Source organism: Thalassophryne amazonica, chromosome 6, assembly GCF_902500255.1.
Source record: "Thalassophryne amazonica chromosome 6, fThaAma1.1, whole genome shotgun sequence".
NCBI classification, from domain to species: domain Eukaryota; kingdom Metazoa; phylum Chordata; class Actinopteri; order Batrachoidiformes; family Batrachoididae; genus Thalassophryne; species Thalassophryne amazonica.
The window spans coordinates 123,272,767-123,296,114 of NC_047108.1; the positions used below are offsets into that span (position 1 = coordinate 123,272,767).

Genomic DNA, 23,348 nt, shown 5'->3' on the forward strand with positions numbered 1-23,348 from the left:
CTTTACGTACATATAAGCACGATGTGAAACAAAATGCACATTTAGGCAAAACGGCCACATATGGTGCAGAGTTGTTCTCCCAAAGAATCCAACATAAAACAGCCAACATTCCCTGGATGCACCTAAGAATCAACTCTATCCTCAGCCTGACAGATGCATTGCACAATGACTAAAATAGATAATGTGAGAAATGGAAGATCAAATAGTTCGCCACGTCGTGCAGATTCTCACAGCCAACATGTGGCCATAAAGTCCCGAGGCACTCTGAAGTGTCCGTGGTTTCCAAACCTCACATCCCTTTTGGATAATATCCCGAGGAACAGCGGATGAAAGTCTGCATTCTTCTTGTGATCGTCTCTTCATGTTTGGCGCTGTGCGTTTGCAGTCCAGCAGTGCTAAGTTCAGTAGCCATATGCTAAAGCATCTATACCACAGGTGGAGAAAGCAGATGACATTTATGTACTTAAAGGAGTCATATGATGTAAAATCGCTTTCTGTTTGCCATGTTCATTTAAATATAGGTGGGGTTTCATGTTAAACATCCTGAAAGTCTTAGAATTCTTTGACCGTGTATGTAGAAAATAACCTGATAAAAGCACAAATCAGGTTTGAAACAGCTCGTTTTACACTTCAATGACATATGTCACACAAGCCTGAACACTGCTTGCTCTGTGATACACACCTGCCACACTCTGTATGACACACCCACACAGTCTGTAGGAGCCAGACTGACTGTTCAGCCAATGCTGCTCCTCTCCACCAAAAGCAGGTGTGGCAAACAGCAGATTCTTCCATTTAAAGCAATGAGCACAGAAACTTGTCATATCTTAGACACCTAAAAATGTTTTTTTCAGTGGAGAGTATTTTTTGTCTACAAACTAATATCTGTGGCCCATATTGGCTTGCTGAAAAAATGTATACATGACCCCTTTAAATATAGTGCCTATTCATCCAATAAACAGAGTTAATCTGGAGACAATTTGTGTCCAAAGTTAAACAAGTTACCTGAGTGGAACTGTGCTGTGCAACACAGCCCTTCCCCCCGCGCAGTCCTGTAAATGGGTGACACACACACTCTTGCCGAAGGCGGAAGGTGTGTGAGGCGTGTTGACAGAGAGTCAGCGGGTAAATAGAGGGATGAGTGCTGGGTAGGCACTTCCTGTCCTTCCCAGGTGAGCCAGTAGCCCCTCAGACCAGCTGCGCTGCTTTTCCAGTCCACCTGAACCGAGTCGCTGCCCACCGTGGTCAGCTGGAGGTCTGCCAAGGCCGGTGTCACTGAAAATGAAATTGACGGATGTCAATCAGACTACATTTGAATAGAAAAGGAGTTTTAAAAAGTTTTTTTTTTCCCATGTCTTTTTCCAGTACAATGTCTGGGAAGTGCAAAGCAAATTTACACATTAAGAAAACAAAAATGACAAAAGTAAAAAAAATAATAATAATAATAATGATTTGAGACACACATTTTAAAAAGTAAAAACAAATGTACGTTAGAAAGCAAAAATTACAGCAGCAAAAACAAATTTACAATTTGAGAAACACATTTACCAAGGGAAAAACAAATTTAGATTAAGAAATCAAAAGTACCAAAGTAAAAACAAATATACAAAAGTAATTTGTAAATTTGTTTTTATTTTTGTTTAGTTTGTCTAAAATGTAACTTTGGTTCTGCACTTCCCAGCCACTGTAGTACGGTGGCTGGGAAGTACAAATCAAAGTTAAATGTAAGGCAAAAAGTTACAAAAGTAAAAACAAATTTATAATTTGAGAAACACATTTCAAAAATAAAAACTCATTAAGATGTTAGAAATCAAAATTACTAAAGTAAAAACAAATTTACAAGTTGAGAAACACATTTACCAAACACATTTAACAAATTTACTTTTAGAAAAACAAGATTACAAAAATAAAAACAAATTTACTTTGAGAACCCACAAATACAAAAGTAAAAACAAATAAAAATTTAGAAACCAAATTTATAAAAGTAATTTGTAAATTTGTTTTTACTTTTGGAATTTGTAAACATCTAGAAGAAAAAATGATTTCGATATGAAATTTTTCACGAGTTGACCTCATCTGTTTTTATGACACTTGAAACAGTATTTTAAGTGAAAAATGAGATTGTAAAGCATCAACATTTTTCAATATTAGATAACGATACCCGTACCTAATCCATTCAACGCTATGAACCTAAACCCTTCTTTCAGTCCTTAAACCAGACATATGATTTCTTTCGCTGAGGTTCATGCATTATTTCATGAGCAAATTATAAAAAAAGAAAAAGAAAAAATAACTTCCTGTCTCCAGAGCCACGCCAACATTCTGTGGGTTCTTTTATGGCCCAGCCCCCCCAACCCACCCACTGAGTCCCATAAAGAAGCCACATGTCTTTGAGAAATTATGGTGAAGCAGCACTTCCTCTTATTTAGAAAAGTAAAATCAGACAAAATATAAAAAAAAAACAAATTTCATGATAAATGACCTCAAAGTTTAACTGATTATAATAGTTGCTAATGATTTATCTGCCCGTTCAGTTCTGATTCCTTTGTGATGCCTGACACATAAGAATGTCCCCTGAACTGGGAATGACAGTTATTATCTGAAACCTAAGTCCAGCAAAGGCTAGACTGCAGGATTAGGATCAGTAAACAGATCTGTGTTTTGCCCATGCAGCTCACCTTCCTGTGTGCACGCTTTGACTGACATGGCCCTCTCCTTCCCAGAGGAATGACGAGCGCTAACGGTGACCAAATAAGTGGTATCTGGTTGGAGGTCCTGGAGGATGGTAGAGTTTTGCATCCCACCCACTCTGACGGCGTGCAGCTTGCCTGTGGGCAGGGCGGAGTATTCGATGTGGTAACTCCGGACCGATTCCGGCTGAAGAGGACCCCAGTTCACTCGAACGCTGCGTTCGCTGGACTCGGACACAGTTACAACAGCCGGACTCAGCACCTCTGGAGACGGGACAAAGGGCGAGGTATTACCACCTTCTGGCAAAAAATGGAAACAATTAAGAGCACGCACGACATTTGCACAAACCTGGCTTTGTGGTGAAGGTGACTGACAGGGTGTTAAATGATAGCTCGTTTGACTCTGGGGTCAGTGTGGCGATGTAGGTGGTGTCAGGCTTCAGCCCTGTTAGCCTGGCAGTACTGGAATCTGCCAACTGGGTAATCCTCTGGTATTGAGTACCACCAATACTTGGACTGGTACCAGTTCCACCTCCTCCTGCACCCCCTGCTGGTACTGGACCAAACCGGATCTCATAGTAGCCTCTTAAACCAGACAGAACTGGCCGCCAGTGGAGCGTGGCAGCATTAGAGGAGATGTCTTGGACATTGATTCGCTCTGCGCGGATAATCTCTAGGGGAGACATGGTCAACAAGAATAAAGTGAGTCACAGGTCTGACAGGAGGAAGACACCAGTTCTGTTTTTATTTGCAAAGGAAAAGAAAGCCGGCATGAGCCTTTCGCAGACATATCGGTATTACTGTATTTTTGCCGATATGAAAACTTTTATTTAATCAAATAAACAATGCAGAAAATACTTTGGCATGTTGCAAATGGTGTCAGTATATAGTGCTTTCCAACAGAGAACACTCTGACAGCATTGTTTGCAAGGCTGTCAATCATGGCTGGGACCCCCATCACCCCTTGGCCACATTAGCTACAACAGACAGGGGCAAAGCAACCAGCTGCCAATCATTTTCAATGAGACTGGGCATTTTACACGGACAAGAGAGAAGTGGTCTCTATGCCACCAGCTAGGTTGGGCCAAAATAGATGCAAAGTATTCATCTTCAACCGCTTACTCCAATTAAGGGTCACGGGGGGCTAGAGCCTATCCCAACAGTCATAGGGCATCAGGCAGGGTACAGCCTGTCGCGGGGCCACATATAGATAAACAAACATATTCACACCTATGGACAATTCCAATCCACCTAACCTGCATGTCTTTGGATGTGGAAGGAAGCTGGAGCAAACCCACGTAACCATGGGGAGAACATGCAAACTCCACACAGAAAGGCAACAGGTGAGAATCGATCCCATGACCTTCTGGCTGCTAACCACTAAGCCACTGTGCTGCGTGATGCAAAATCTAATTTATGCAAATGCTGAGTGATGTGACATGGCATCTGCTAATCCAGTTGAAGGCAGTGTGTGGGCAGCATGAGGTACATTGGTTGGTTATACGTGGTCTATTAGATAATAAACCGACCCTTTTATTTTTTTTTTTTAACTATATGGATTTGAATGACGTGCGATTACACCAATCATGCTTGAACCTTCGTGCGCATGCGTGAGTTTTTTCACGTGTGTCGGTGATGTCATTTCCCTGTGGGCAGGCCTTGAGTGAGATGTGGTCCCGCCCTCTCGGCTGAATTCCTTTGTTTCACACGCTGCTCGAGACGGTGCGCGTTGCTTTATGAAAATTTTTTCTGGACCTGTGAGGAATATCCGAGTGGACACTATTCGAGAAATTAAGCTGGTTTTCGGTGAAAAGTTTAACGGCTGATGAGAGATTATTGGGTGTTTCTGTCGGTGTAAGGAATTCCCACAGAGCGGGACGTCGTGCAGCGCTTCCAGGCGCCGTCGTCGGCCTGTTTCGACCTGAAAACATCCTAATTTAAGGCTTAATTCACCCAGGACGTCGTGAGAGAACAGAGAAGATTCAGAAGAGGCCGGCATGAGGACTTTATGCGGACATTCCACTATTTAAGGACATTTTTTAATGAAAGACGTGCGCGCAAATTCGTCGTTTTGTGTGACGACTCGGTGAATCTGTGTGCACCGCGACAGGAAAAACACCTCCGTGTTGAAAACCATTTGTAAAATTCAGGCGGCTTTTGATGGCTTTCAACAAGTGAGTAACTGAGAAATTGTTTAACAGCTTGGGCATGTTCCAACTTGCCCGTTAAGGTTTCCAACGGAGGTGTTTTTCCTGTCGCGACCCCCGGCGGTCGCGTCCGGCCCGACATGCGACTCTGCCCGCACGTTCTTTCATTACAAAATGTCTGTTAACAATGGAATGTACGAATAAACTCCTCATGCCGACATCTTCTGAAAGTTCTCTGTTCTCTGACGACTTACTGGATCAACAGAGCCTGAAATGTGGAAGTTTTCAACTTGAAATGGCGAGACGCTGCCGCCTCGAAGCGCAGATCGCCGTCAGGCGCCGTGGGCTGTCCTTACGGCGACACTACCAGACCAAAATCTCTCATCAGCCGTTAAAATTTTTACCGAAAACCAGCTGAATTTATCGAATGGTGTCCACTCAGTTGTGCCTTACAGTTTTGAAAAAAGTTTGATCAAAAAAGCAGCAGTCTCTGAGCCATTCCTAAACAATGAAAAAATCTATGAGAGGGTGGGCGACTCCTCACTCAAACACTGCCCACAGGCGAATGACGTAACCGACAGGCGTGAAAAAACTCACATGCGCATGAGGGTTCAAGCATGTCTGATGTAATCACACGTGATTCAAATCCATATGATTTTTGAAAAAAATAATAAGGTCAGATACTTTTCTAATAGACCTCGTATTTATTTAAAAAGTAAGTAAAATTCATGTTTAAACTATAAAACATCAAACCTCAATTGTATTTCTTTGTTATAAGGTTTTGATAACAAAATGTTAGGAATCACTGCAATTTTTTATGTATATATTGGTATCTTAATTTTTTCCGTATTTTTCCATATCGGTCAGGCTCTACAGGACAGAGTGCTAAAAGTGCTGTGGCCAAAGAGCCGCCCACATACATGGCTTGGGTTTCTGAATGCATTCTTAACTTGTCGGATAAGACAACTTGAAATAGCCAACCGGGTCAGGCAACAAAATAACAAATGGTGCACTGATTACCAGAAAACATGTCTGTCTGCTGTTTATGAACCGTATGATGGTTACCTAATCTAGCCAGTGACATGGGCGAGCTCTGCAGCTTCATATGCATATAAATAAATATATATTTATGAATGTGTCGTGTCTAGCATAGCGTTGGAAGATGCTTTGAGGGAATTTGACTCATTAATCCATTAATAGCTCATCCTATCTGGTTTCAGTGAATGTTACACATGCATGCTGAGAGTCCCGCTTCCTATTTAAACTCACTGTCTTCAGGAGCATGTGCAGGCTGAAGGCTGGTTTTTACCTCAGCACTGCTGCCCTTCTTTCTACATCATCTCCGGATGATGCAGTATAGACAATTATGGGTAATGAACACACAGGCTTTTTGACATGCAGACTTGGTCTTCAATGTTTAGAGAAAGGATGTTCCAGGTGCCCACCCACATTAGCCACCTCATGTTTGGACCTGGATGTCACCGGGCAAAGGATGATCCCTCTCTCTCTAGATCCTCAGCCTCTGAGATCAGGAGATGCCTGAGAAGAGCTTATGGAGTCATGAGGTTGCTGTGTTTAGTGATGGTGATATCTTTACAGAAGAACAAAGGTTCAAGTGTTTACGGTCCTGGTGCTTCCTATCTTACTGAGAGGACGATGCTAACCAGTGACCTAAGGAAATGACTGGATCCCTTATTTGGTACCAGGTCTCTCTGAAAGATCCCTGGGGAACGCTGGAATGATGAAGGCTATCACTTGCATTGTGGGGGAACATCAGCATTGACATTTTGACAGTGTGGTGCATTTTTCTGGGCATGATCCCACATGCACGTGTCTGATTGTTGAGGACCCCCAGCAGCCGGAGAAAGCCAAGGGGAAGTGCATGTTTCACCTGGTTGTAGCAGATGGAAGGGCATTTTCAAGAGTTGGGGATGAACAGGTTGTACCCAGGGTGGTTACCACCTAGGACCCCAGGCAATTCCGTGATGTAGTGAATGTGGTAACATGCACCACTTGCGCACGCTCCTAGACCTGACCAAACTTGAAGTGACCTGACATGCATCACAGTGAACTCTAAACAGTGAAAGGTCAAACTCAAACAAAGGTCAATAGTTATTTTCAGGAATCGGGTCCAGATACATTTGAAGTTACTATTAAACACTAATATGAAGTCATATATGAACTTAAATAAAAGAATGTTGACCTTTGTTGACCCTGAAAAGTCAAATTCAAGGTCATAAGTGTTGAACTCAAACAGTTTGAAGCCAATATGGGCAACACACAGTGGAAAGGTTTGGTGTTAGTAGAAGTTAAACTGGTTCAATTTTCAGCGGAACTCAACAAATGTCAAAGCCACATATATTGACAGTGCAGCTGAAAAGTATCCTACGGTGCTGCACATTTTCCACATTTTGTTATGTTACAGCCTTATTCAAAATGGATGAAATTTATATATTTATTAATTTTTTTTTCCAAAATTGTACACACATCCAGCATTGCAATGACCCTAAACACACAGCCAGGGCAAATAAGGAGTAGCTCCATAAGAAGCATTTCAAGGTCCTGGAGTGGCCTGGCCAGTCTCCAGACCTGAACTCAATAGAAAATCTTTGGAGGGAGCTGAAACTCCAAACCTGAAAGATCTGGAGAAGCTCTGTATGGAGGAGTGGACCAAAATCCCTGCTGCAGTCTGCAAAGTTGGTCAAGAACTACAGGAAACATCTGACCTCTGCAAATGCAAACAAAGGTTTCTGTACCAAATATTAAGATCTGTTTTTCTATTGTATCAAATATTTATTTCATGCAAAGAAATGCACATTAATGATTTAAAATTCATACAATGTGATTTTCTGACTTTTTCTGTCTCTCACAGTTGAAGTGAACCTTCAATAAAAATTACAGACCTCTCCATTCTTTGTAGGTGGGAAAAATTGCAAAATTGACAGTGGATCAAATACTTATTTGCCCCACTGTATGATTTTGTGATACCACTGAATGACACAAATATGATGTATGAATTGGTGTCAAACATGTAATCTGTTGGTGTTGAACTCTATGATCACACACTGTTTGGCACATGCAGCCAAGTTAGAAACAACACTAATGGATTTCTAAGTGGGTAAGAACTCATCAGGGTCTGCATGTATCACAAGACACTACTTCCTTATTTATGTCGCTCAAAGTGGGCGTGGCACACTCACCAATGATGGCGTCCCTCATGTCATCAGTGATGATGCTCATGTCGTCAATGTCCACAAAGTACAGGTGGTTTTCCACAGGTGGAGTCACCACTTGCCTCAACACCTGGTAGTTGCTGTGCCCGGTGGAGACCACCAGCACAGCCACACCCTCCTCACGCAGCTCAGCCATTGGTCCAATCACATCACCTGGTTTCACCCCATCGGTCAGCCACACCAACACTCTCGGGAGCCCTGCCCGAGTACCGTCTGCAGTTCCGGATCTCAGCACCATGTCCTTTGCCATTATCAGTGCCTCAACTGTGTTGGTGTCGCCCCTGAGAGGCTTGATTCTCTGTAGGGCCCCCTGGAGGCCACTTTGGGTGTTGTAGGTGTCAAATCCAAACTCAAGGTGCGGGTTGGTGCCCACCTGCAGAAGTCCGACTCTCACTTGGTCTTCTCCCAGCGAGAAGGGGAGCAGGAGCTCAGACAGGAAGGTGAGCATGCGGGAATGCTCATAAGATGAGACGCTGCCGGAGGAGTCGAGTAAGAAGAGGACGTCACCCTCGCAGCAGTTTAACACTGTGGGAACAAAGAAGATGAACCCGGTCAGCTCATCACTTCACTAACACTCTGCTTCTTTTTAACTGCAGATGCTAAAAACGCCAACCACACACTGATCCGAAATGCTGATTGGTGCAATCTTTTAATCTTCCAGCAAGGAGATGATTTGTTTGTCATCAGCGTTTTAGAAATACATATTCGCCAGTTTTGATAAGGCTTGGTGGAGGTGTGTAGGTTTCACCATATTAGAAAATATTACATTTTTGGTGCAGTTCCAGATTAAAGAAAAAAATTTACACTGTGACATCATTAACATTTTTTCATGATATAACATATATCCTTCAAAATTATAACTGTGAGAAGTTGATTGTCTAGTAATTTCCTACTCTTGAATTCTGATAAGACTGAAATGATGGTTCTTGGTCCAGCCAGCATCAATTTGACCAGCTGGCACTTAATTTGGGTTCGTGTGTTGTGCCTCATATGGACAAAGTGAGGAATCTTGGAGTACTTTTCGATCCTACATTGTCTTTTGGCCCCCACATTAGAGACATTACGAGGACTGCCTTCTTCCATCTGTGAAACGTGCACTCACAGAAATATTTAACCCTAACTTTTAAGATTTATGTAATTTTATTACATGACAAATTTCCATTTACTTTTTTTAGATAATTTTAATACAAACCTACTAAATAAACCTTACATGATGCATATTCATTACAGTAATAAATCCTATTCATTTGAAATGCATAATCCTCAGCTTTATGTATTTAGTATTAATCAATCAATCAATTTTTTTATATAGCGCCAAATCACAACAAACAGTTGCCCCAAGGCGCTTTATATTGTAAGGCAAGGCCATACAATAATTATGTAAAACCCCAACGGTCAAAACGACCCCCTGTGAGCAAGCACTTGGCTACAGTGGGAAGGAAAAACTCCCTTTTAACAGGAAGAAACCTCCAGCAGAACCAAGCTCAGGGAGGGGCAGTCTTCTGCTGGGACTGGTTGGGGCTGAGGGAGAGAACCAGGAAAAAGACATGCTGTGGAGGGGAGCAGAGATCGATCACTAATGATTAAATGCAGAGTGGTGCATACAGAGCAAAAAGAGAAAGAAACAGTGCATCATGGGAACCCCCCAGCAGTCTACGTCTATAGCAGCATAACTAAGGGATGATTCAGGGTCACCTGATCCAGCCCTAACTATAAGCTTTAGCAAAAAGGAAAGTTTTAAGCCTAATCTTAAAAGTAGAGAGGGTGTCTGTCTCCCTGATCTGAATTGGGAGCTGGTTCCACAGGAGAGGAGCCTGAAAGCTGAAGGCTCTGCCTCCCATTCTACTCTTACAAACCCTAGGAACTACAAGTAAGCCTGCAGTCTGAGAGCGAAGCGCTCTATTGGGGTGGTATGGTACTATGAGGTCCCTAAGATAAGATGGGACCTGATTATTCAAAACCTTATAAGTAAGAAGAAGAATTTTAAATAATAAAATATAATTACTCTAAATCAATAATAATGACAGTATTTATTTAAAATACATAAAGTATATTGTTTGAATTGCATAATAATTATGTTACCTATGCCATTTATCTTGTACTTGTTTATTCTAGATTGGACTACTGTAATGTTCTATTTTCTGGTTTACCGCAGTCCAGCATTAGGGCTCTCCAATTGGTTCAAAATGTTGCTGTCATATTTTTGACAGGAAGCAGAAAGTTCCACCACATTACACCCAATCTGGCATCTCTTCACTGGCTTCCTGTCCCTGTGAGATCAGATTTTAAGGTTCTGCTACTAACCTATAAAATTATTCACAGACTGGCACCTCCCTACTTAGCTGACCTACTTAAACCCTACGTACCTGCCTGGGCTCTGCGTTCTTGGGGTGCAGGACTACTTTGTGTCCCTAGGGTGAATAAAAGTCTGCGGGTGACAGAGTTTTCTCTTATCGTGCCCCTGTTCTGTGGAATGATCTCCCTGCATCAATAAAACAGTCAGATTCTGTAGAGACTTTCAAGTCCAGACTTAAGACGCACTTATTTTCCATTTCATGTGGCTAGCATGGCTAGGGTTAGAGTTAGGCATATGGCTGGCATAGTATCCTACTATGCTTTCTACCCTTTTAAATTCATTTTATTAGTAAACACAGCGTGCCATGGCCTCAACTTTTTCTGAAGTCTGGGTCTTTTAGTGAAGCTTAGGGCTAGTGGCCGCGATCACCTTAGTATTTCTTCTGTTTTTCTTGTTGCTTAATGGTGACAAATCATATTTGTTGTCTTTCTGCTGCCTGATTCTGTTTTTTTTTTTTCTCTGTGTTTGAGGTGCGGCACCATCTAGAGGTGGGAGTGGGTGTCTTCTTCTGCAGGCCTCCCGTCCTGTGCACCAGCATGGACTCCCAAAATTTCCTGTATATTCCTATTGTCAACTGTGTCGGTTGCATGGCCCAAGCACACGGTCACCCCTTTGAGTCTGGTCTGCTTGAGCTTTCTTCCTCAAATTATCAGAGGGAGTTTTTTCCTTACCACTGTCGCCTGTGTTCTTGCTCCAGGGGTTAGTAAGGTTAGACCTTACTGGTGTGAAGCGCCTTGAGGCAACTTTGTTGTGATTTTGGTGCTATATAAATGAAATAAATTGAACTGAATTGACTTAAAAGGACAACAACCCAGATTTAAAATCTACCTGAGAAAAATTCGGATTTAATGTGTTTTCAACCAGATCAAAATGACCAAGCAGATTTACTGTTTAGTTTGGAATTTTAATTGTCGACTGTAGCGTGAACATACATTTGAAGATTTGTGTTGATTTGTGAGCAAAAGCTGCACCTTTGCAGAAGAATACACACTACCGAGTTCCCCTCTAGATAGCAATAGATTTTATGTTTTTTTACAATACGTCAGACATGGGTGGTCACAGGTGCCAAAAGTGGAGGAGACATGGAAAACAAAACAGTAGCCAGAGAGAGGGTTTGGGGGGGGCAGGAGGAAATAAAAGAGGTTGGAGGGGTACTGGCAGTTCCATCTGAGAGAAGAAGCGGAATGCTGGAAGGCTTTACGCACACGGAGCCAAGGGAATGAGACGCTGCAGCAACAGAGAGACACGTTCCAAAAAACCAATCAGAACTCTTCAAAGGGGTCGTTTGATACACTTGTTCAGCAAACTACTGCAAGAAAGCACAGCTCCTAGGTCAACTGGTTAGTTTGCACTCATGTGAAAGTGTGTAGCACACCTGTTCCTAATTTCACATAATCCATCCAGCATCCACAAACCATGCAGCAGGTGGCACACACGTGTGGGACATTACACAGACAAAACAAAGCTGAAATTATTTAGTACGTACGATGACCCTTCGACTGCTCCCTTGGGGTTTTTTTTCACTCAGGGTCGCCTGAGTGAGTGCCATGTTGATTTGGCACATGTTTTACACTGGATGCCTTTGCTGACGCAATTCCACATTACATGGAGAAATGTGGCAGGGGTGGGGTTTGAAACCCAGCATACTAACTACTTGGCCACCACCCCTGCAAAGCTGAAATGATCTAATGCATCAAATTTCACCATAATCAAATCACTTCGTCATCATTATGTGCTCTTTTACTCTCAAACGTTAGAAGATGATAGCATTTATAGTTTCTGAGTTATTGCTCACACAAGCTGTGACCAAACATTCACTTACTCACCCACTCATCTACATTTTTGTAGGACAGGTTCTACACTGTTATGAGCTCAGAAGAAGATATACAATATGGAATATAAATTGCACAGTACTCATATTCTCAGGATATTTTTTTAAGAAAATAAAAGTAATATTTTAACAATACTGAAGGGAGCTTTGACGCAAAAAGCTTAAAATGCAAATAACTGAACGTGCTGCAGGAAGTTGTTTTCTACTTTTCTGCACATCCAGCACAAAATCATGTTTAAGAATGTTTTAGCGTGTAAGTGTCAGGCTCATAAAGTGTGTGTGTGTGTGTGTGTGTGTGTGTGTGTGTGTGTGTGTGTGTGTGTGTGTGTGTGTGTGTGTGTGTGTGTGTGTGTGTGTGTGTGTGTGTGTGTGTGTGTTTGGCACACTGTGGCGGGTTTCTTCTCACATTCAGCTGCAGTCAAAGCAGTTTTCATTCCTGCTTTTTCACCAACACATCACCATGTTGTTCTTCAATACATCTGTTCTATCCTGCCTGCAGTAACAACACCTGCTTTTCTTTCTGAAGGTAGCAGATCGTGTCTGCAGACATAAGTTTGTGATTTCGGATAAAGACACGTGCACAGGAAGGCTGCAGAGGGGACTTGTGATGTGGAGCAGCTCTGTCACTCCCAAAGTCCAAACGGGATTGGATGTAAGAAATTCTTTTGAGCGTGCATGTGTTGGTTGACATGCCACACAGCTCCTTAAGCTTTCAACGCCTCGTTTCTTATTAACACCTCAGCTCTCAGGCTGCACATGTGAAGGAGGCCCCGTATACCTGCTCAGTGAGCTGTGGATTCTTAAGAACATATACTCAGTGCTCTTCTCGTAGCTTGGTGACGGGCAACGTCAAGGCCACAATAAACTAATTTAAACAATATAATTCAAATATATGTATCATATTGAGCATCTGCCAATACAGAGCACCAGTCCAATACTTATATTTTTTGAGATATTGCTCTTCCACATGCGACAGAGGCCAGCAGGAGCCACTGTGCATGTGGTAGTCAGTAAAGCTCACTCCCCAGCAGCTATCAGGCCACAGAGGCCAGAGCCCGGGTTTCAGCCTTCTGGACATTAAAAATCAGTCCATAGTGCACGCTTGACAAGTTACAACTCTGCCATGAATTAAAGAGGGAAAAAATATCACCTTCAATAAAAGCTACTTCTTTTCATTTTAACCCCCACATTGTGCATATTTGCAGAAAATAAGACTATTGCAATTTTGGTGCTATAGCAATTTTGTTGATATTACACACCCCGACAACCAACCCCGACCATTTGTTTTGCAGGCGGACGACAATTTTAAGGAGCTAACTGACGCTGCTAATTCTTTTAACACACACACAAAACAAATCTACCATGTGTAAGTCATCTGGAGGCATGAAGAGCTGTTAGGATGAAAAGCTGGGCAAATTTCTGACGCAAATTTTCGCTTGAGTGAGGAAAGCAGACAGTCTGTACACGAAGTCAGTGGACGGCATCACGGTCTACTGAGAACAATTTTGGACTCCTATTTAAAGTTCATGTTGGACTGTTAAGCACCAGTAAACACACACCAAAATGTAAGCCCCTTTTCTGCTGTTTATAAATTAATAAAATATCAAATGACAAGGCTCTATTTTCACAGTTATATACAAATAATGAATGTTTTTCCATTCTTTCAATGGAATGAATATTTAATTCCGTGAAATATGGAACGTACCATCTTTTACCTCAAGAAATATTTGTGTCATTGAACTCATAAACATTCATTATTTGTATTTTATATATATATATATATATATATATAATTTTTTCAGTTTTCACCCCAGGGGTGTTACCTTTTACTTTTGCATCGGCAAAACAGCAAACGCACTGCTGATGATGTGTGATTAAACTGCAGTACATGAAGCAGTATGACAATGATAATTAGGGAATAACCCCCTTGTGTCTGATGACTTTCGGACATTCATGCTGGTTATGCTGTCGTAAGAGCTTTACCGGCAACATGTAAGCGGAGCCGGTAAAACGGATATTTGCGACTGTATAACACCATGAACGTTCGCATCAGTCACAAGGGGGTTATTGTCACTCTAATTCAATTCCATCGTTTGCAGGGTTTATTTTTCTGTAGGTAATTCGGTCAGCGAGGCTTACCGTCGAGCCGAGGCAGCGTCGCTCCAACAGCGGTCAGGGCACAGAGTAATCCATCAAATGTGAAAATCCCATTAAATGTGAAATGTTAATTCTATATTAGAATCCACCTCAATACTTTTGTATGGTAGCTTAATTCACCCATTTCGACGGCAGCGGTATGCGACTTTCTCTTGCTCTCAGCTAACAGCGCTAACAGCTAGCAGCGTGCGCAGCCGGTGTTCTGTTGAATTGTGCGTCTCATCGCATAAATCGACAGTTCCACGTCCCGACAATACTGCGCACGCGTTCACAGTTGCGTCCTCCGCACAACTGTGAACACGCACATGCGCAGTTGTGCGGAGGACGCAATGACATTCGACAGGAATGTCATCTCATCAGAACACTGGTCAGGGCCCGTAGTAATACATCTAAATGTGAAATGGTTGAATATTTTGGCACTGTTACTCCGATATTATACAGTCTGAAATCTCACAAGATTAACCAATCAGATTCGCGGAACAAATGTAATTGGATTAGAATGTACTTTTAAAGCACTTGTGCTCTGTGCTGAATGCTGAGCTGTGTGTGTCTGCTCACTCTCAGTGACACCACAAATACGAGACGAGGTGAACGGAAACCGCGCACAGATTAAGAGAACGGGGTTTCATTTATCCTAAATCAGTTGATCAGAAAAGCGCTCCTGCTCCTGCTCCTGCAGGAACATCACTGAAATACGTTGATATTTGACCAGATTTAATTCTAAATGTGGCTGAAAATGTACTTTCCATATCAGGCAGCAGAGGGGCATCGAGCACTATAGTTTGATGGCACTGTTCACTTGCTAGTGTCAAGCAGAGGAGTGTTGCTGTCGAGCCCTGATACTGAGGTTTACTTGGACTTTGTGATGATGCATCCTAAAAAATAATGAATAAATAAATCCATAATAAACATTTCAGGTCATCAAAAATGAAGCACACCTGGAAGAAGAAACCGTTGCTGTTCCTGGACTGGCCACTTGAGGCCAGTTACAAAAAATAAGCAGGTTGTTGTAGAAGCCCATGTTAAAATGTTCAACTCTGGAGTGCACATAAACTTTACAGCCTGGTACAAAAAACAGTTTTGATCTTATACCTAATTCCCTTCATGACAAATGTAGGGGTGAATTCATTTTGAAACCACCCAGGGACTCACACTCAGTCCCTGCACATCTCACACACAAATTTGAACGTTGGCATTATAGTTCTTTGGATATAGGGGAAACCGGGGCACGGTGAATCAGTAGCTATATCTGCAAAACTACATATATATTTGCAGCAGTTATGCCATATTTTTCTGCATAAAGACATCCCCCTTATAAATTAGTGTTTTGTTTTTGGATACATTAAGGGTAAAACTAAGTGGCAAGTGAAGTCAGTTTTTTGCTATCAAAAGTAAATTTTGTGGATGTTAGTGTCTTTGTATTTATTTCTCACAACAGAGGAAAGGTGGCCCAAAAAATTGTTATTAGTTAGAAGACTACCCCGTCCAACTGATGAGCATGTGTTATGTCTTCTCCAGAATATCAGCTATTTGATAACGGAGTGGCTATAGGCCCAACCGTTGGTTCAATAAAGTAAATACGCAAGCTTATACACCCAACCACAACTGACCAATGAGCGTGCTTGTAAGTTAATTTCCGGTTTCAACGCGAGGGGGAAAAAGGGCGGACATTTTCTCGCTGGCTGCAGGAGGGTTCGCAGCCCATGGAGGGGCAGTGATCTAAAGCAGTTCTCTTTGGCTCACCACACTCAGGGAACTGTGTCAAACTAACACCATCTTACAGGCAACAATCAGCTTTTTATTCATAAAAATGACTCTTGCTTGCCTCTACTGGTGGTTGGCTCTCACTGCGGTATTGTATCACTTCCTGTTCCAGTGCACAACGGTGTTTTGCTGTATCTGTTAGCTGTTTAATCTGCGCAATTAGATTGATCTAGTTACCTAGATAATGATTTGTTTCACAGTGTAATCTTCACGTGCCTTGGCTGGGGCACTCCCTCTGCTGAATCACCTCTAGGTTGTTTGCACGTTGTTCGCTTTGTGTGTCTTTGGGAATCCGCTAGCTTAGCGCAGCTACTAGCTCTTAGCCGGTTTAGCATGGCGGCTTCTACTGTCTCTCCTGCACTTTTCTGCTCTGGGTGTGAAATGTTTAGTTATTCCTCGGCCTCCTTTAGCAGTAATGGTACTTGTAATAAGTGTAGCTTATTCGTAGCTTTGGAGGCCAGGCTGGGCGAATTGGACTCGGCTCCGCACCGTGGAAAATTCTACAGCTAGCCAGGCCCCTGTAGTCGGTGCGGACCAAGGTAGCTTAGCCGCCGTTAGTTTCCCTCTGGCAGATCCCGAGCAGCCGGGAAAGCAGGCCGACTGGGTGACTGTGAGGAGGAAGCGTAGATCTAAACAGAAGCCCCGTGTACACCGCCAACCGTTTTTCCCCACTCGACGACACACCCACCGAGGATCAAACTCTGGTTATTGGCGACTCTGTTTTGAGAAATGTGAAGTTAGCGACACCAGCAACCATAGTCAATTGTCTTCCGGGGGGCCAGAGCATGCGACATCGAAGGAAATTTGAAACTGCTGGCTAAGGCTAAGCGTAAATTTGGTAAGATTGTAATTCACGTCGGCAGTAATGACACCTGGTTACGCCAATCGGAGGTCACTAAAATTAACATTGAATCAGTGTGTAACTTTGCAAAAACAATGTCGGACTCTGTAGTTTTCTCTGGGCCCCTCCCAAATCGGACCGGGAGTGACATGTTTAGCCGCATGTTCTCCTTGAATTGCTGGCTGTCTGAGTGGTGTCCAAAAAATGAGGTGGGCTTCATAGGTGGGCTTCATTCATTCATAATTGGCAAAGCTTCTGGGGAAAACCTGGTCTTGTTAGGAGAAACGGCATCCATCCCATTTTGGATGGAGCAACTCTCATTTCTAGAAATCTGGTCAATTTTCTTAAATCCTCCAAACCGTGACTATCCAGGGTTGGGACCAGGAAGCAGAGTTGTAGTCTTACACACCTCTCTGCAGCTTCTCTCCCCCTGCCATCCCCTCATTACCCCATCCCCGTAGAGACGGTGCCTGCTCCCAGACCACCAATAACCAGCAAAAATCTATTTAAGCATAAAAATTCAAAAAGAAAAAATAATATAGCACCTTCAACTGCACCACAGACTAAAACAGTTAAATGTGGTCTATTAAACATTAGGTCTCTCTCTTCTAAGTCCCTGTTAGTAAATGATATAATAATTGATCAACATATTGATTTATTCTGCCTTACAGAAACCTGGTTACAGCAGGATGAATATGTTAGTTTAAATGAGTCAACACCCCCGAGTCACACTAACTGCCAGAACGCTCGTAGCACGGGCCGAGGCGGAGGATTAGCAGCAATCTTCCATTCCAGCTTATTAATTAATCAAAAACCCAGACAGAGCTTTAATTCATTTGAAAGCTTGACTCTTAGTCTTGTCCATCCAAATTGGAAGTCCCAAAAAACAGTTTTATTTGTTGTTATCTATCGTCCTCCTGGTCGTTACTGTGAGTTTCTCTGTGTATTTTCAGACCTTTTGTCTGACTTAGTGCTTAGCTCAGATAAGATAATTATAGTGGGCGATTTTAACATCCACACAGATGCTGAGAATGACAGCCTCAACACTGCATTTAATCTATTATTAGACTCAATTGGCTTTGCTCAAAATATAAATGAGTCCACCCACCACTTTAATCATATCTTAGATCTTGTTCTGATTTATGGTATGGAAATTGAAGACTTAACAGTATTCCCTGAAAACTCCCTTCTGTCTGATCATTTCTTAATAACATTTACATTTACTCTGATGGACTACCCAGCAGTGGGGAATAAGTTTCATTACACTAGAAGTCTTTCAGAAAGTGCTGTAACTAGGTTTAAGGATATGATTCCTTCTTTATGTTCTCTAATGCCATATACCAACACAGTGCAGAGTAGCTACCTAAACTCTGTAAGTGAGATAGAGTATCTCGTCAATAGTTTTACATCCTCATTGAAGACAACTCTGGATGCTGTAGCTCCTCTGAAAAAGAGAGCTTTAAATCAGAAGTGCCTGACTCCGTGGTATAACTCACAAACTCGCAGCTTAAAGCAGATAACCCGTAAGTTGGAGAGGAAATGGCGTCTCACTAATTTAGAAGATCTTCACTTAGCCTGGAAAAAGAGTCTGTTGCTCTATAAAAAAGCCCTCCGTAAAGCTAGGACATCTTACTACTCATCACTAATTGAAGAAAATAAGAACAACTCCAGGTTTCTTTTCAGCACTGTAGCCAGGCTGACAAAGAGTCAGAGTTCTATTGAGCCGAGTATTCCTTTAACTTTAACTAGTAATGACTTCATGACTTTCTTTGCTAATAAAATTTTAACTATTAGAGAAAAAATTACTCATAACCATCCCAAAGACGTATCGTTATCTTTGGCTGCTTTCAGTGATGCCGGTATTTGGTTAGACTCTTTCTCTCAGATTGTTCTGTCTGAGTTATTTTCATTAGTTACTTCATCCAAACCATTAACATGTCTATTAGACCGCATTCCTACCAGGCTGCTCAAGGAAGCCCTACCATTATTTAATGCTTCGATCTTAAATATGATCAATCTATCTTTATTAGTTGGCTATGTACCACAGGCTTTTAAGGTGGCAGTAATTAAACCATTACTTAAAAAGCCAACACTTGACCCAGCTATCTTAGCTAATTATAGGCCAATCTCCAACCTTCCTTTTCTCTCAAAAATTCTTGAAAGGGTAGTTGTAAAACAGCTAACTGATCATCTGCAGAGGAATGGTCTATTTGAAGAGTTTCAGTCAGGTTTTAGAATTCATCATAGTACAGAAACAGCATTAGTGAAGGTTACAAATGATCTTCTTATGGCCTCAGACAGTGGACTCATCTCTGTGCTTGTTCTGTTGGACCTCAGTGCTGCTTTTGATACTGTTGACCATAAAATTTTATTACAGAGATTAGAGCATGCCATAGGTATTAAAGGCACTGCGCTGCGGTGGTTTGAATCATATTTATCTAATAGATTACAACTTGTTCATGTAAATGGGGAATCTTCTTTGCAGACTAAGGTTAATTATGGAGTTCCACAAGGTTCTGTGCTAGGACCAATTTTATTCACTTTATACATGCTTCCCTTAGGCAATATTATTAGACGGCATTGCTTAAATTTTCATTGTTACGCAGATGATACCCAGCTTTATCTATCCATGAAGCCAGAGGACACACACCAATTAGCTAAACTGCAGGATTGTCTTACAGACATAAAGACATGGATGACCTCTAATTTCCTGCTTTTAAACTCAGATAAAACTGAAGTTATTGTACTTGGCCCCACAAATCTTAGAAACATGGTATCTAACCAGATCCTTACTCTGGATGGCATTACCCTGACCTCTAGTAATACTGTGAGAAATCATGGAGTCATTTTTGATCAGGATATGTCATTCAAAGCACATATTAAACAAATATGTAGGACTGCTTTTTTGCATTTACGCAATATCTCTAAAATTAGAAAGGTCTTGTCTCAGAGTGATGCTGAAAAACTAATTCATGCATTTATTTCCTCTAGGCTGGACTATTGTAATTCATTATTATCAGGTTGTCCTAAAAGTTCCCTGAAAAGCCTTCAGTTAATTCAAAATGCTGCAGCTAGAGTACTAACGGGGACTAGAAGGAGAGAGCATATCTCACCCATATTGGCCTCTCTTCATTGGCTTCCTGTTAATTCTAGAATATAATTTAAAATTCTTCTTCTTACTTATAAGGTTTTGAATAATCAGGTCCCATCTTATCTTAGGGACCTCATAGTACCATATCACCCCAATAGAGCGCTTCGCTCTCAGACTGCAGGCTTACTTGTAGTTCCTAGGGTTTGTAAGAGTAGAATGGGAGGCAGAGCCTTCAGCTTTCAGGCTCCTCTCCTGTGGAACCAGCTCCCAGTTCAGATCAGGGAGACAGACACCCTCTCTATGTTTAAGATTAGGCTTAAAACTTTCCTTTTTGCTAAAGCTTATAGTTAGGGCTGGATCAGGTGACCCTGAACCATCCCTTAGTTATGCTGCTATAGACTTAGACTGCTGGGGGATTCCCATGATGCAATGAGTGTTTCTTTCTCTTTTTGCTCTGTATGCACCACTCTGCATTTAATCATTAGTGATTGATCTCTGCTCCCCTCCACAGCATGTCTTTTTCCTGGTTCTCTCCGTCAGCCCCAACCAGTCCCAGCAGAAGACTGCCCCTCCCTGAGCCTGGTTCTGCTGGAGGTTTCTTCCTGTTAAAAGGGAGTTTTTCCTTCCCACTGTCGCCAAGTGCTTGCGCACAGGGGGTCGTTTTGACCGTTGGGGTTTTACATAATTATTGTATGGCTTTGCCTTACAATATAAAGCGCCTTGGGGCAACTGTTTGTTGTGATTTGGTGCTATATAAAAAAAAATTGATTGAATTGATTGATTGAAAAACTGTTTCATCGTCATAAACAGGCTTCCGTTCAAAATGCTCATGAAGTTTGTCTGCTTTCATCCATTGCGGTGTTTTTTCACAGTAATTAAAGACGGCACCGTTAAATGTTAAATACCGCTTTTCACGCCGCAATAGAGCCTTAAAAAAGTGGTGTAAAAAACATAGTTTAGATGCACAAAATGTGTCAAAAACACGATCATGGTTGGGTGAATAAGGTAAGACATTATATTTATCTGCCCAGTGGTTGGGCGTGTAATGTTCAATGTATGACTTATGTGCCCAAGGGTTGGGTGAATAGACTTTACCATTTGATAACATGACTCATGTGTGTCACATGCACCCGTACCACAGTGAATCAGTCTAGAAAGTGATTTACTAAGCCCCAGTATCAAGTGGATGACAAATATTACTTGTTGAAGCTTATACATTTATTTTTCCATGAATTATTTCTATAATTTGTGTATATAAACAAATGTTTTCACGTTTGAACAGAAATGATGACAGTTCTATTTATAATAGTTTCTAAAGGACTTATATCACTACAGAAGACACTCACACGTCACATAGCTGGTTTGCTGGAGTATAGTTTGTATATGCGGCAGAACATATTTAATAATTTTGAAGAAATCTTTATAATCGTGTTTTTTCTCATTATATTCTAAGTTGATTCACTGTGCCCTGTGAATTAGTGTCCAGGGCACAGTGAATCAAAAAATTTTAAAATCGATTTTAAACACCTGTAAATTACACTTGGGGAGACAAAAATAACAGCCTTATAAACAATAACTTGCTGTATTAAATCCACAATAGAATGAACTAAACCTTTGCAAAATGTGTTTATGCTGCCACAAAACAACATTTCTGATCCACTGTGCCCCGGCTTCCCCTATTTATTAAAATAAATGTTTAATGACAGTCATCCATCAAATGTCCCATTAAGATGGTTTCCTGCGGGATGCAGGATGAAGTGTGACCTGGGTTGGTGTGTGTGTGTGTTGGGGGGGTCTTACCTCCTTCAGGTGCAGTATTCTGGGCAGCAGAAGGTCTCAGGACCAAACACAACAACAGCCATGGCAACACCATGTGGTTCTCCATCCCTGCTAGAAACTGCTATGAATCACTTCCACCCAAAGTCCAAGTCTAGTGTTTTGGGAATCTCAGTCATTCCACAGATTCAGCTCTGGTCCCGGTCAGAAATCCAGCCTCAAATCCATAATTCATACATTCACGTCCAGCCAGACTCCTTATTCCGTTTCTTCTCTTCCTTCTTCCTTGAACATTCCTCAAGAGAAATGTGACTCTGAATCTCCGCGCGGCTTTTTCTGGAAAGAATCGCGAACTGTGTGCGCGCTTCAAGTCGAGACGCTCCTCGTCAACGCGCGCAGCTTTCTGCGCTCAGAAGACCGCCGTCAAGTTACTGACAGCAAGACAGAGCACTTCTTGTCAAATCTTTCAAAATAAAAGACTTGGCTGCTCGTAAACTTATAAACGTGATCAGCCAAAACATTCAAAATTAATGAGTTAAATCTTCTTGCATATTTGTATTCTTACAATATATAACTTATTGATTAATAATATGTGAAGCTATCAATGTATTCTGCGCATATTTCAATCAATCAATCAATTTTATTTATATAGCGCCAAATCACAACAAACAGTTGCCCCAAGGCGCTTTATATTGTAAGGCAAGGCCATACAATAATTACATAAAAACCCCAATGGTCAAAATGACCCCCTGTGAGCAAGCACTTGGCGACAGTGGGAAGGAAAAACTCCCTTTTAACAGGAAGAAACCTCCAGCAGAACCAGGCTCAGGGAGGGGCAGTCTTCTGCTGGGACTGGTTGGGGCTGAGGGAGAGAACCAGGAAAAAGACATGCTGTGGAGGGGAGCAGAGATCGATTACTAATGATTAAATGCAGAGTGGTGCATACAGAGCAAAAAGAGAAAGAAACACTCAATGCATCATGGGAACCCCCCAGCAGTCTAAGTCTATAGCAGCATAACTAAGGGATGGTTCAGGGTCACCTGATCCAGCCCTAACTATAAGGTTTAGCAAAAAGGAAAGTTTTAAGCCTAATCTTAAAAGTAGAGAGGGTGTCTGTCTCCCTGATCTGAATTGGGAGCTGGTTCCACAGGAGAGGAGCCTGAAAGCTGAAGGCTCTGCATCCCATTCTACTCTTACAAACCCTAGGAACTACAAATAAGCCTGCAGTCTGAGAGCGAAGCGCTCTATTGGGGTGATATGGTACTATGAGGTCCCTAAGATAAGATGGGTGTTGTGAAAGTGTAGGAACACGGACCCACAACAGGGGGCGCAAATGAACGGACAATGGAGTAAGTCAAATAACAAAGCTTTACTGTTGTGAAACTCGCACAACAAACACAACAGATTACAATTTCGTGAATAAGCCGAATTCCAATGGTGTCGTGTGGGCAGGCTCGAAGGT

The 23,348-nt window shown here is 41.9% G+C and overlaps 1 protein-coding gene across 1 annotated transcript; it reads right to left on the minus strand.

Moving 5' to 3' along the window:
• Positions 1-298: 298 nt before the first annotated feature.
• On the minus strand, positions 299-22,298 carry vwa1 (von Willebrand factor A domain containing 1). Its single transcript, XM_034173325.1, has 6 exons — positions 21,911-22,298; positions 8,038-8,595; positions 3,040-3,363; positions 2,679-2,954; positions 1,006-1,275; positions 299-424 (listed from the first exon to the last, which is right to left on the minus strand). The coding sequence occupies exons 1-6, from the start codon at positions 21,993-21,995 to the stop codon at positions 402-404; spliced, it is 1,536 nt and encodes a 511-aa protein (XP_034029216.1). The 5' UTR covers positions 21,996-22,298; the 3' UTR covers positions 299-401.
• Positions 22,299-23,348: the final 1,050 nt, after the last annotated feature.